We start from the raw sequence: 13,725 nt of genomic DNA, 5'->3' as shown, positions 1-13,725 counted from the left end.
CTATATAGGTATTTTTGACAATACCATTATTTTTGGGAAGGGGTGTGTATATTTATAACTAGTAATACTTTTATCCTTGGTCATCTTATTTAACAAACAAAAATCCGTTAACAATTAATCAGTTAACAATTATTGCTTACCCCTTTAGGGTAGTAAAGATGGAAGAGTCCATCAACTTTTCCCCAAAATACTACTACGTCATTTATGTCATTCACGTCATTATTTTATGAGAATAAGGACCACCTGACCCTTACTCACGCTAGCCAGAACTGACCACTGGCTCTCTCTTTCACTCACTCTCTCTCTTAGTATGTACAAAAGGTCATTCAAGTCATCTCACTCTCTCCTCTCTCACTCTCTGTATGTTCTGTATCTAAATAAACATGGGTATAACCACTACAATACAAAATTAATAGAGACTAATCTCTTAATTTATTTCTACAATTATGTAGCACCATAAGAGGGGCTACATAAATTATTATAAGAGAGCTAAAGTTTCAACGTTGTGACGTCACATGTCGTGCGATCAGCACCTCCTGTCGTGTAATATGATTCTGCAAATTGCAATTTTTTAATATTTTCATAATGATCGAGTTTCATCTTTTGTTAGAGAAATGTATAGAATAATCATTGTAATTGAAATCACTGGTGATATAATTGTTAATTTTCTCAGCAAACGGATTTCACAAAATCAAAACTATTTAGTAATCCATTACTAAGTTATTGGTTGATGAATTTTCGCCAAACCTTTCCATAATCTGTATTTTCGCATTTTCCGTTTTTATCAAAACCCTTTTGATGTCCAGATTGACTTCCTCATTTATTCTTATCTAGCTGGATTATTTTTTTTAATTTTATTTCTCCTTTTTTAAAAATCTTTTGTTAATCTATTTATTCATTTTTAAAAATTATTTAATTTTATCTTATTTTGTTTGTGTTTTCATTTTTTTTTTTGGGGGGGTAATGTAATCGGGGAAGGAGATTGATCGCGGAATTGTAATCGGCCCCCCAAGAATGACATGCACTTTACTGGAAATGATATCTACAAGATAAAATGTTTACATTTACCCAATTTATTTCTCTTTGTCAATTACGTATTTATTGTGCTACGCATGAATATGTTTCTGGTAACAAATTATTGAAAGAGGCTATAATCTAGATGCTCTTCATAACGAAAGAATATTATAATGTTTATTGTTCGCATTAATCTTTTCATTATTTTCACCGTCATTATCATCATTCATCACGATTTCAAACTCCATGCCTCTCTTTCCCATTTCCCTTCTGTTCCCCGAAACAAGAAAGCTCACATATACCAACATACGGACGCTTATTAAATTTTACAGATTTTTATTTAGGTTTTCTATTTTTATGATAGAAGTATCTGTATGTACAACATAAACAATAAAATAAATTCATTTTGTTTTTCAAATAAGGCAGTTTTGCTTGCTTCTTTGCTTGGTTTACTTTGTTACCTTGTTTCTATTTTCAAAAATCAAATAAGTTTCAATTTCCAGCATATCACAGAAACATTGTCTCTAACTATCGATTTCGGCATATTTCATACAACAGTACATAAATAACATTTTAACAATATTTTCAAATATTTTTATATACTTTTTCATATTTTATCTACGTTTTTTTTCATTTCTTTTTTTATATTTTTTTTCATATATATTTTTTTGTATTTTATTTTTTGTATTTTTTTTGTATTTTTGTTTTAATATTTTTTTTCCATTTTTGATAATTTTTCTTCAATAGATTTATAAAACGAAATTATTCCCCTATTCATCAGTTCTAACATCAACTTTCGCTCGCATCATATTGGAATTTTTTGGGTTTAAATTCGCCTTTATGATTCTTTCCCATTTCAACATCAAGTTCCTTTTCATATGCCCAACTTTGATGTAACTAGGTTGAATTTGACACTTTTTTTTCATTGTTAGAGTTGTAGCACTTCTATTTGCTTGGTTAGGTAATGTCAAATATCGCAAGCAATATCGCATTTGCCGAAATCTTTCCATATAATGTTTTTTAGATTGCCATTATTTTTTCTTCATAATTTTTGGTAATAGTCTTAATATTCATCATTCACCATTGCTATGGATTATTTTGTATTGACAAAATTTGATTTGTTTCGATTTGTTTGAAAAACGATTATGGTTTGCATTATCCAAGATATTCACATCAGACTATAAATATGACCCCATAAAGAAAGAATATATCTTCCAACCCTCAGTCTGCACTCTTCTTAGACATGTTCTTCCTCCTTACCCCCACCCCCTTCCGATCTGCTACTCAGCCTCCAACCCCTTTTTCGTTGTTGTATAAATCCAGAAAGGAAATGTCTCAATATTGAGGCAGTAAACGTTATGAGGTACAGCATGTTCAGTTCATTGGCCTTCAGGTGTATTTAGGCCTCTCCAACACTCAGGTCCTTAGCCCAGCTCTTCCAGCTAACCTCAGAGATTTCCCTCTGCTCCTCGTCTTCCCTCTTTCCGCTCCTTCCTTACAACTGACCCCCTTCCCAACAACTGTCTCCTTTGATACAGTCCTTATTCTATCCCCATTCTGCAGCCGTCCCTTTTTGGTTCTTTAATACTGTTCAGAATGATAATTGAGTAATATTTTTTGCCCAACCCTTAGCCCCCCCCCCTCCTCAATGAATGAAATTAACAGGAAGATGACCCTGGGTCATCCTCCCCTCCTTCCATCAACTGAATTGCGTAAAACTGGTCGATGATTTCTTGAACCGTTGGCCTATGTTCTTCATCAGCCATGCAGATTTGGTTGCCAATACATTCGAAATCATCGTACCTCATTTTTCGACCAATGGATGCTATCAACTTTCCTAGGGAGTAAACGTCGCTGGATGTTGAGCAGGGCCTGTTGTCCAGGACACATTCGGGGGCAATATGGCCACACCCTCTACCACTCTGGTAGAAATCGATTTGGTCTTCATCCAGATCCATTACGAAAGGAGTAGAGATTTCAGAAGCCCACCCCAGGTCGATGATCTTGGCTCGCCAGACACCCGACTCCTCGACAACCAAGACATTGTCTTCCTTGATATCGTTAGAGAGAAATCCCTTGGAATGTAGCGATTTCAACCCTTTTGCAACATCGTTGAGGACGTCAAACCACTGTTCTCTGGTGAGATCTGGTCCTGACTTCAACATGGACCTATCAAGGCAGTCAGTGAGGGAGTAGCTTCGGTCTTCAGAATCATCTCCAATGAACTCCATGGCCAGAACTGCCTGATCGTCATCAATGTCAAAACTTCCGTAGAATCTTGGAAACCACGGAAGACCACTGATTGCTTGGTGAATTCTGACCTCGTTCCTAAAGCATTCTCCTGCATATTCAACGACCTTGGCAGCAACGGGGATGTTAGACACTGCGTGGCGAAAGAGGTACACGGATCCAGTCGCTCCTCTGCCGAGTTCAATCGTGCATCTCGACTCTTCCCATGGAACGAGGTCGGACATCTGGGAGACTAAGGTCCCGCTTTTTGATGGTCGATCCAAACGGCTCAAAACACTGGCAATTGCAGAAGTGCCTTGGAGCAGGGATGTCTTACTTGGTGGTCGGAAAGCATCCTGTGTACTGAGGGTTTTGAGGCTACTGCAGCGAGGACCACAATGAACAAGATCCCGGGATGCAGAAAAGGAGAAGTTATTGCTTCGATAGGAAATGCCAGAAGAAACATCTACCTGGACTGGTTGTACCTCTTGCTCGTCCTTGGGGAGGAACACAGGGTCCCTGTTAAGGAAAGCAAAATCGTAAAAATTAAAGCATTTACTGTGGCCTTCATTAAGTTGATTTGATTTTTTTTTAAAGTTTATATATTCTCCCAACCAACTTGTCCATGAACTACACTTAATGTTATTGATTTTACAGTGGCCCTCTGTTTAAACAAGACTATGATCTTTTCATGGAATCAACATGAATACATTTCATTGCAATCTTAAACCTATAAAATCGAAAAGTCCTTTTGCTCACTATAAGTTGTCGTCATTATGTCCTATTGCTTTTGTCAATAATTATGATTGTCCTTAAACATATTGTCATGATTGTGGTTGGACTTGGAATTTTCGCTGACCGAAAAAAAACTTCTCACCGATCTGTTTGGACTGCCTTGTGAAGGAGATGACCCTCGGATTCGGCCTGGTGGTCGTTGGTCTGAGTGGCTACTGAGGCAAGGTCTGGACCAGGACGGGTCAGATGATCCTGTAAAATAAGAAATGTAATAATAAATCCCATTAATTCCAAGCAGATCATGTGGACAGTACAAACTTCTCTCAAGACAGTCATAATTATTTTCAAATTCCTATCAGTAATAGGAAGAAGCCAATATTAATTTCCTCTGCTTTGATTTACAAGATACCATAACCTTGGATAAACAGAGATGAGAGATGGAGGAAGAGTGACGGGGACATTAAGAAGGTTAAATGGGATATTAAAGGGGGTGAGGTAGAGATTGAGTAGTCTTCGAAGGTGGGGCTGAAGAGGACATGATTATAAATATTGTAAACTGTAAATAAACGAAATAAAATGAAATTGAACATCACCATAAATTCAAAATTTGTTTAGACTTACTATGAGAGCATCTTCAGCCATTTCGGTCTTCTTCTTCTCCTCCACCAAGGCTTCTCGAAGTTCAATGACCTCTCTTCTACTCTCCATCCATTTGTCCATCATACCTTCAGCAATTGTAGACTCATCACCAGACGTTTCTACACCCATGAAATCTGCCAGGCCCTAGAAAACGCATCACACATAAAAACAACAACAACATATAAGGTTAAAATGAATGGATAATGGACAAATAGCAATAAAAAAATATAATAACTATAAGCATGAAAAATACAGAAATCAATAAGATATTACTTTAGATATAAGTAAATCAACGTAGGTGACAAAATCAGTGGTAATAACAAAGGTTTTCGAGTTTTGATATTGTTTGGCATAAAATAATAGAACACCAAGGGTCGATTTGAATATCATTAAAATTTTCATAATCTTTGCACTATTTCCTTATTAAATACATTTGTCAAATTAATTCAGTTTGGTTAAACAAAATCAATGAATATCGACTCTCTTTTTGTTCTACCTGTAAGGTCTCCTTAGCATTGGCGTTTCGATCTCTCTCCGCGAGAAGGGATGATCTGAGAAGAGAAATTAGAGATTTCATCTCTTTCCATTTCCCTGAGATCGCATCAAGGATGTTTTCCCCCTCTGAGGATGGTCCTACTCCAAGGGTCTGGGCCAAGTTCTGTTGCAAAAGATCCAGAATATTGAACATTAAATGCAAACCAAAGCCAGGGTACAATCTGATTTGTTTCGTTTTGATTGAGTAATCATTCATATTTTGTTCGTTGATATACCCTTTCTTTGCTTTCTTTCGCTTTTTCATGTTTACTGGTGTTTCATAAAATTTGAATCTTTAAAGAAATTTTGCTATACTACTCATTTTCATCTGCTTTTGTTAGCTCACGCATTCATTCGTTCTGTTTTATTTTATATCATGATGGTTATTATGCATCGGCTGTAGATGATACACTTAGGGAGACTCAGTACACCATTTGATTTTCCTTTCAGCCAGCGAAAAAGTTCCAGCATAAATCATAAGGAACTTAAAAAAAAAATGGGGAAAAATCAATGCTATCAATGACCCATGCATTCTACAAAAAAAGAAAAAAGCCCAGGCTACTTTGGGGTTAGGATTGAGAGAGACCTCTGTAAGCATGTGTGGTGAAAAAAAATATGTATATATTGATCAGGGTATACCTGGAGCTGTTCTTGAGATCTTTGGATCTGCTCCTTCTGTTGGAAGATCTCATGCTGGAGGTCAGAGATCTTCTTTTGGCTGCCGTTCCAGATTCCTTGGATGCTGTCCAAGAGGGCGTCCTGCTTTTGTGGACCAACCACTGACATCAGCTTTGCGATGCTCTGTTTTGATAATAGCAAGCACAGACACAATTGAACAAGAGTATTGTGTGTATAAGGATTTGAAAAAGATAATAAAGAGAATTTACAGTTTCAAACTATACATTGTTTTATTTTATTTATTGTCTTTTTTTCTCGGGGTTGGGGTAAGCAAATCTAATGCCCTTTAAATAACTGCAATACGTTCAGTCCTACATTTCAGTTCATCTTTGAAATTTGAACAAATAATTCTCCTCATAGAATAATAATGGCCGAATCTAAAACAAATTTCATTATATATCATATTGAATTATGCAATTCCTACTGATGTGTTATCACCATGTATAAAACATAAACAATTATACTACATATGATTATAAAATTTTATATTTCATATACTCCATTACCTGCAAAGTTTTGGTTTTCTGCCGACTTTCTTCCTGGCTATCGAGAACCGCCTTCTGTAGGTCAATGAATTTGGAATGCTGTTCTTTCCATTTGTCCATGACGTCATCGAATACATTGGGCATGATGACAGGCATTTCCATACCAAGGAAGGCTGCAAGCTCCTGGTACAGTATAGCATAAAAGCCGGATGAAAGCAGTTATTACTGATGTGGTATGTACATGTTTATTGATATTAATGTATTATATCTTCTCAGACAATATTATGGTTCTGCATTTTACGTGTTTTCGCAAGCCAAGATATTCCTACTTTACTTGATTTTGATATGATTTAATTGTTTTCTTCTGCATTTATAGCATTTGTATAATACATTTTCCATAACATAAAAAACATAATACATTAAAACTGCTTTTGGCATGAATCATAGAGAAAAATGATAACAGAATACAATTCTAAATAAAATAATATGATCTACACTATGTATTTCCAAATTATAACAAAGCACAATTTTCAGAAGGGTTGTCATCATGAACTGATTGCTTAAAAGAAAAAATGTCAGCCCCAGATAATACCTTTATACGGCAGAATGGCAATATTAGTTCATAATTTTGAATAAGATGGAGATGATGAGGATGATGATGATGATGACATTATTTGGTGAAAATGATATACTTGATAAGATTATATTGTACAATCAATATTACATAGCCCCCTATAATTATATACTTGATACAATCGTTTATCCAATAACTGCTGTCTTTAGATGCTCATGATTACCAAGTGATATGCATTAATAATATGAATAGTCGTAATTCGATAAAATAAATTTAACGTTCTTTCAAATTTACAATCACACACCGTATTGTTTTTCTGGAATGAAATCCATAAATGATACCTGAAATAAAAATAGGAACTGCTTTCATAGGTGCATCTCTGTACTGTTCAGATCTCGGATTAGTTAGGAGCACATAATTAGGTGCAATTTTGTACCCTTAAATCCAGCAAGGTTCACATTGAATTTCAGTGTGGGATCAGCATGTGCAAAGTTGAAGTATTTTATAGCGTAATATCTAGAGGTTATCTCACCTTGATTCTTGCGTTATTTGAATCCAAAGCTCCGGATACCTCCGTTAGTTTATTATGTGTCTGGCGCCATCTTTGATCAATGTTGGTTATGATCATCATGACGTCGTCGGCTGAGGCGATGTCGTGGTCGAACCCACTGTCGCGAGCGAAGTTCTAGTGAAGTCAGAAGGAAATATATGAGATAGGTGGGAAAAACGTGAAAACGAGGAGTAAATAAATACAGAGGTAGAATATCGGTCAATGAAGTCACTTAGGATTGTCAAAGTCACCAATCTGTTGATGTTGTGTCTGACCGATAAACAGGGTTAATCATTAACAAAAATTCTAGTAGATGCTAAACAACAAATTTGTTGATTTTTGGCGAATTCTTTAAAAAGTGATTGAAGAAGTAAAAAAATTAAATGAATGAAATTCAAGATACAATCTGTAGAAATGACAAGCAGGGGAAAGGCACTCGAATCACTATAAGGAATCGGGAAAGAAAAGAAGGAGAAGAACAAATATTTTCCAAGTTTTGAAATAAAAATGACAAAATAAAAACTTGAAGGAAGAAGAGTGGAAGAGGAAGAGAAAGAATTACAGAAATATTAAGAAGAAAAATGAGGAGAAGAAGAAGAGGAAATAAAATCAATACAAGAGAATTAAAAAAATAGAAGGAAAGGAAACGTGATGAGTAATAAAAATTATATTTTGCAAATAAGAGGGGGGGGGGGGGACGGGTTAGCAAGCGACATATACCCTGAGTTTATTGACGATTGTATCGTATTGGTTGGCCAAGTTATGATGTGATGCTTGTTGAAGATGCCACGCCCCTTCTAGACGTGACATGATGTCGTCAGCATTGGTTAGGGCACGTTGGTCACCCATCTCATGAACAATGGCCTGTAAACAATGGTACAATGAAATTATTATTGTTTTACATCTACTCCCCTGGGCGGCTTAGATCGTCAAATTGGCAACTTTGGTATATATTGTTTAATTGATTTCTACATCATTATTAAAGTCCCTAGAAAACAGATCGAACTTCTTCAAATGTTACCAATTTAAAAATCTGCAGGCGAAAACAAGGATTATTTGAAGGTTCAAACGCGTTGCCCATTTTCATGCATGTTACTGATTATTAATAAATTGTTTTTGCACAATGGATAGAATGTGTTTTGTTTTTATAGTTCTTCTTCATCATTTTTTTTTTGGGGGGGGGCAAAACATGTGAATTTGTCTTGTATGGTGTAACGAAATTACAATGATTTATAAATAGAAAAAACCGCTTGCCTAATTATCATCACATATTTGCTCTTTTTTGGTGATTTTTTTGCCAAACTTTCATCAATAGACTATGCTTCTTTCAATTTCTGATTTTATTAAATCATATTCAATGTTAGTGTAAACATTCCCCTCAAGTTTTACCTTGATTCGATGTTCAATATTGAATGCTTGATCATCATGTTGTGATTTCTCGGGAACGGGAACGGACCGTGATTTCATGGGAGCGTTCGCAACCGTTTGGAGTATAATGTGATCAAGCGTTTTCTGAAAGGCAATGGGAACAAATCAACCAAACATTAGCATTATTTATGTTTTTTTCAGGTCGTATTTTAACTACTAGATGTGGTTCACTACTTTCTGAAACCGTTGGAACACAACATTGTGTTGTTTACAACATAAGGTCATATAATAATCTTTACTATCACTGTTAACAGTTGTGAAATCTTTGTTTTATTTATATCCTCAATGTGAAATATAAAATTATTAATACCCTTTGATACTGATCGGTTGAAAATCATTAATTTTCAGTTATTTTGTGGATTGATTTTGCTCATGCACTTATATCGGATCATTATAATTTCATGAAAATTTAAATATTCAATTCAATTCAATTCAAATCGTTTTGTATAGAGTCTCTCAATATTGCCAAAATACCCCCCCCCCCCCAAAAAAAAAAGAGAGAGGGATAAAATTTATGAAAGGGACAACTGAATGACAGAGAATGTCTTAAGTTACAGATTAAAAATATCCATGTGAAAACAGCAATTTGAAGTTTTGTGTGCGTTGTCAATTTAAGGACTTCAGTGGTTATTTTCATGTGGGAAAATAAGTTGGATTTTGACAGTTACTATGTGAAATAAATGTCACTTGGAAATACGCATCATCTATATCATGAAAAGCTTGAGAAGCCTATAAAAAGATGGATTACCTTTATTTGTTTTGTAGCTTGGTTGATGATATCTCTACTGAGAATGGGACGATTAGGAGAGGTTTTTACCATCCCATCAAGAAGAAGACGAAATCCAGACATTCTAAAAAGTTTTAACAAGAAGCGCATTTCAATAGTTAAATGCTCTGATTGATTAAATTTCATAAACTTTTGATGATTACAATGCAGCTATTTCTATGCTGCAAAACGTATGAAAAATAAACGGGAGATGGCGCACATTGCTTTGGTACAATGAGTAAACGGGATTCAGTTTTGTATTGTGCGTTAACTCCTGATAACTATTATGTCGTTATTCCCGATTAATATTCAACAGGTTGTTAATACCACACATTACGTGCGTTGCATAAATATGTAATGAAAGGGAAGTCCTCATGTGAGACCTCCAATCAAAATTTGCATAGTTTTTGACAGATATTGTGTAACAAGAAGAAGAAGAGAAAGAAATATTTAAACAATATCATCATCACCATCGTCATCATTAAAACATTTTCATCATCATTATCATCATCATCATCATCATCATCATCACTATCACCATCATTGTCAAAATTATTTTTCTTACATTATTATACGTTTAGACTACGTGAACGTTTAAAAGGATTTACGTATTACACCACGCAGTTCTCTCCCACCTCTACCATTTTATAACTGGACAATTATGATTAGCGTGATTATTCTTACCTGATTTTGCTGTATTTCGTCAGAAATGTAAAAAAAGCACTCTAACGTTAGTGTTGAAAATTTTAGAATTTTTTCTCTTGCATGCGTTTGTCTTCTTCATCGTTTAGACAGAGTATGATATACTGAATCATGATGTCGACGATGCCTGCCTTGCATACAACAATGCTGTGTGCTAATAAGCTGGAGATGACGCGAAGCAACTTTCAACCAATCAGCGGATGGGATTTAATTTGTGTTGCGCGCAGTCTCATAATTCGTGATTAATCCTGATGAATATTCAACAGATTTTTTAAAATCATAAACGCGTACTTGCATAGATTTGCATTCATACGTAATAATGGAAGTCATATCGCGCGCGACATATCCCCTACTATTATTATGTTATATGCATGTTGTAGATGTATGTAGTAGAGAAATCATCATCATCATCATCACCATCTTCATCATCGCCATCGTCATCCTCCTTATTTCTTCTCCTTCTTCTTCTCTTCTTCTCTTTTTCTTCTTCTCCTTTTTTTTTTCTTTATCTCCTGTTTCTTCTTCCTCCATTTCCTTTTCTCCTTTCACTTCTACTTCACCCCTTATATTATTCGCCATCTAGTTGATCTTACTATTGGTTAAAATTATTTTTTTCTTCTTCCTGTCTACTTGATTTTTATCGATGTTCCTTATTTTACCACCTATTCTACACCCACCTCCACTCATTATATCAAGCTTTGTGAATATGATCAAAGCGGAAGTTCTCACCTGTAGCTGATTTTGCTTTTCGTCAAAAACCAATATCAAAAATTACTCTGATGGTTACAAAATGTAAACTTTCTTTGCACACGTTTGTCTTCTACAAAGTTAAGACAGAGTATGTTGACTGAATTAACTAGTCTCCATGTCAATGATACGCGACACACGTCATGTCTATATGCAAATAAGCGGGAGATGACGCGAATCAAATTTCAACCAATGAGAGGATGGGATTCGGATTAGTGTTGTGCGCATACGTCATTAGTAGATGAATATTCATTAGGTTGGTTACTATACACGCGCACTTTATAACTATGATAACCGTGGCCGACCGTGCCTTTAAACATTACGTAATATGAGTCTTGCTACGCGTCCTCCAATATTATTCTAATTACGCAGATATTGTTTGTAAATGGTGCTTGCTTGCCACCTCCTCCTCCACCTCCTTCTTCTTTTTCATCGTCTTCTTCTTGTCCTTCTTCTTCTTTTCCTCCTTCTCCTTTGCCACTCCACCTCCTCCACCGCTTTCTTCTTTCCTCTCCTTCCTCGTCTTCTTCACCTTGTCCCTTTTTCCTCCTTCGCCCCCAGTCCTCCTTCTTTTCTTCATCTTCTTCTCTTCTTTTTCTTCTTCTCCTTTTTCTTCTTATTTCTCTTCTCCTTCTCCTTCTCCGTTTTCTTCTTCCTCCATTTCCCTTTCTCCTTCTACTTCACCCCCTTACTTATTATTCTCCATCTAGTTGATGTTACTATTAGTTAATATTAACATTATCATCATTTTTTCTTCTTCCTGTCAACTTTTTTTTTAGATGTTCCTTATTTTACCACATATTCTAATATCCCACCTCAACTCATTATATCTAACTTTATGAATATGATCAATGTGGAAGTTCTCACCTGCAGCTGATTTTGCTTTCCGTCAAAAACCAATATCAAAAAGTACTCTGATGGTTACAAAATTTAAACTTTCTTTGCACACGTTTGTCTTCTTCAACGTTTAGACAGAGTATGTTGACTGAATTAACTAGTCTCCATGTCAATGATACGCGACCACGTCATGTCTATATGCAAATAAGCGGGAGATGACGCGAATCAACTTTCAACCAATGAGAGGATGGGATTCGGATTAGTGTTGTGCGCATACGACATTAGTAGATGAATATTCATTAGGTTGGTTACTATACACGCGCACTTTATAACCGTGCCTTTAAACTTTACGTAATAATAATTTTGAGTCTTCTTACGCGTCCTCCAATTATTATTTTAATTATGCAGATATTGTTTGTAAATGGTGCTTGCTTGCCATCTCCTTTGCCGCTCCTCCTCCACCGCTTTCTTCTTTCCTCTCCTTCCTCATCTTCTTCACCTTGTCCTTCTTTTCCTCCTTCTCCCCACTCCTCCTTCTTTTCTTCTTTTTTTTCCTTCTTCTTCTTTTTCTTCGTCTTTATCTTCTTCTTTTTTTTCTTCTTCTTCTCCCTCTTCTTCCTCTTTCATTTTCCCTTTTTTTTCCAATATCCAATTTGGTAAGATTAGCTCTATCAACTCATTATAATTATTATGCCATCTCAATTTCATGCATCCGTTCCGTGCATATTGTCATGTTGATCCGACAATCTTCCTATAGCTATTAACTAGGTCATTGTATACGATTATCATAATGCAGGTACAATAAACCAAAATATGTCGTCCACATAATGGAATATGATTGATAGATTTGAGTGCGTTGGGCTTATTAAATATTTCAAAGCGACACATCACGATAATAAAAATGAATAATGTAGATCCTCTAATAGCTCCACTATTCCGATAGAGCGAAACGAACGTTTACAAAGAGGAAGTTTATTGCAGATGTACTTTTGAAATGTATTAAAGTGAAATGAATGACCTTGTATGAAAGCAGATGCTGAACGTATATAAGAATAGAAATGATTCCGGCACAATTTGAGCTGTTTTGAATTAAATCAATTAATTTGGAACGCAACAATATAGACGGCTCATAGTAAACCCGACCCTGGATGTTTTTACAAACCAACATTTTAATAGTTTTTTTCCCTTTCTCATGCTTGTCCCAGATCATGTTGATTTTATTTGTCGACCTAATTACTTTATATTTTGCTTTTCATGGCAAGTCACTCCGTTCAGTTCCACATTTTCTTCATACATATAGCCATGATTGCAGCTCAATTTATTTTCTGTTTAATTTATCTTCAATATTTGTTGTGAAATAGTATTGTCTGTGTTGAATTGAATATGCATTGTTTCTTCGATTGTATTTTTTTTATTTTGTGAACGGAAATAATTGTAATCTAAATATTATATTCTTAATAAAAATCGTGTCATTCTTATCTAGTTCATATTATACATCATTCAAAGTCAAGGAATCCATCAAAAGCATAGGATTTTGAATGATAAATACTTTATGTCGATACAATATTTTTCCCATTATATTATATTTTGAAAATACGGTAAATTGATATATAGGTCCTATATGGTTACTATATCAATTGAAGATTAATTTTCCTCCCAAGCATCATAAACTCAAGGTAGATTTTAAAACTAAAAATATAACAAGACTGCCCCCCCAAAAAAAAATAGAGAAAAAAGGAATAAATTAAGGAAAAAATATATACACAAAAATAAAAGGCGTATAATATTAAATGAGAAGTCAACCTTA

At 35.1% G+C, this 13,725-nt stretch overlaps 1 protein-coding gene across 1 annotated transcript; it reads right to left on the bottom strand.

The window, feature by feature from the left end:
• Positions 1-2,672: 2,672 nt before the first annotated feature.
• On the bottom strand, positions 2,673-8,290 carry LOC121409390. The gene is made up of 8 exons (XM_041601325.1): positions 8,159-8,290; positions 7,421-7,573; positions 6,336-6,497; positions 5,791-5,952; positions 5,114-5,275; positions 4,600-4,761; positions 4,121-4,230; positions 2,673-3,762 (listed from the first exon to the last, which is right to left on the bottom strand). Exons 1-8 carry the CDS (start codon positions 8,285-8,287, stop codon positions 2,673-2,675), a joined length of 2,130 nt encoding a protein of 709 aa, XP_041457259.1. The 5' UTR covers positions 8,288-8,290.
• Positions 8,291-13,725: the final 5,435 nt, after the last annotated feature.

The sequence above is a fragment of the Lytechinus variegatus genome, chromosome 2 (genome assembly GCF_018143015.1).
Source record: "Lytechinus variegatus isolate NC3 chromosome 2, Lvar_3.0, whole genome shotgun sequence".
Lineage (NCBI taxonomy): Eukaryota > Metazoa > Echinodermata > Echinoidea > Temnopleuroida > Toxopneustidae > Lytechinus > Lytechinus variegatus.
The sequence above is the reverse complement of the archived record's forward strand: the minus strand, read 5'-3'. Positions and strand labels throughout refer to the sequence as shown.

Excerpts from the sequence above, each read along its gene's own strand:
- LOC121409390 (XM_041601325.1), bottom strand. The coding sequence starts at position 8,287 with ATGGGTGACCAACGTGCCCTAACCAATGCTGACGACATCATGTCACGT. Across the intron at positions 7,574-8,158 it reads CAATCGTCAATAAACTCAGG|AACTTCGCTCGCGACAGTGG; the intron begins GTATATGTCGCT and ends TGACTTCACTAG. Across the intron at positions 4,762-5,113 it reads ATGCTAAGGAGACCTTACAG|GGCCTGGCAGATTTCATGGG; the intron begins GTAGAACAAAAA and ends TGCGTTTTCTAG.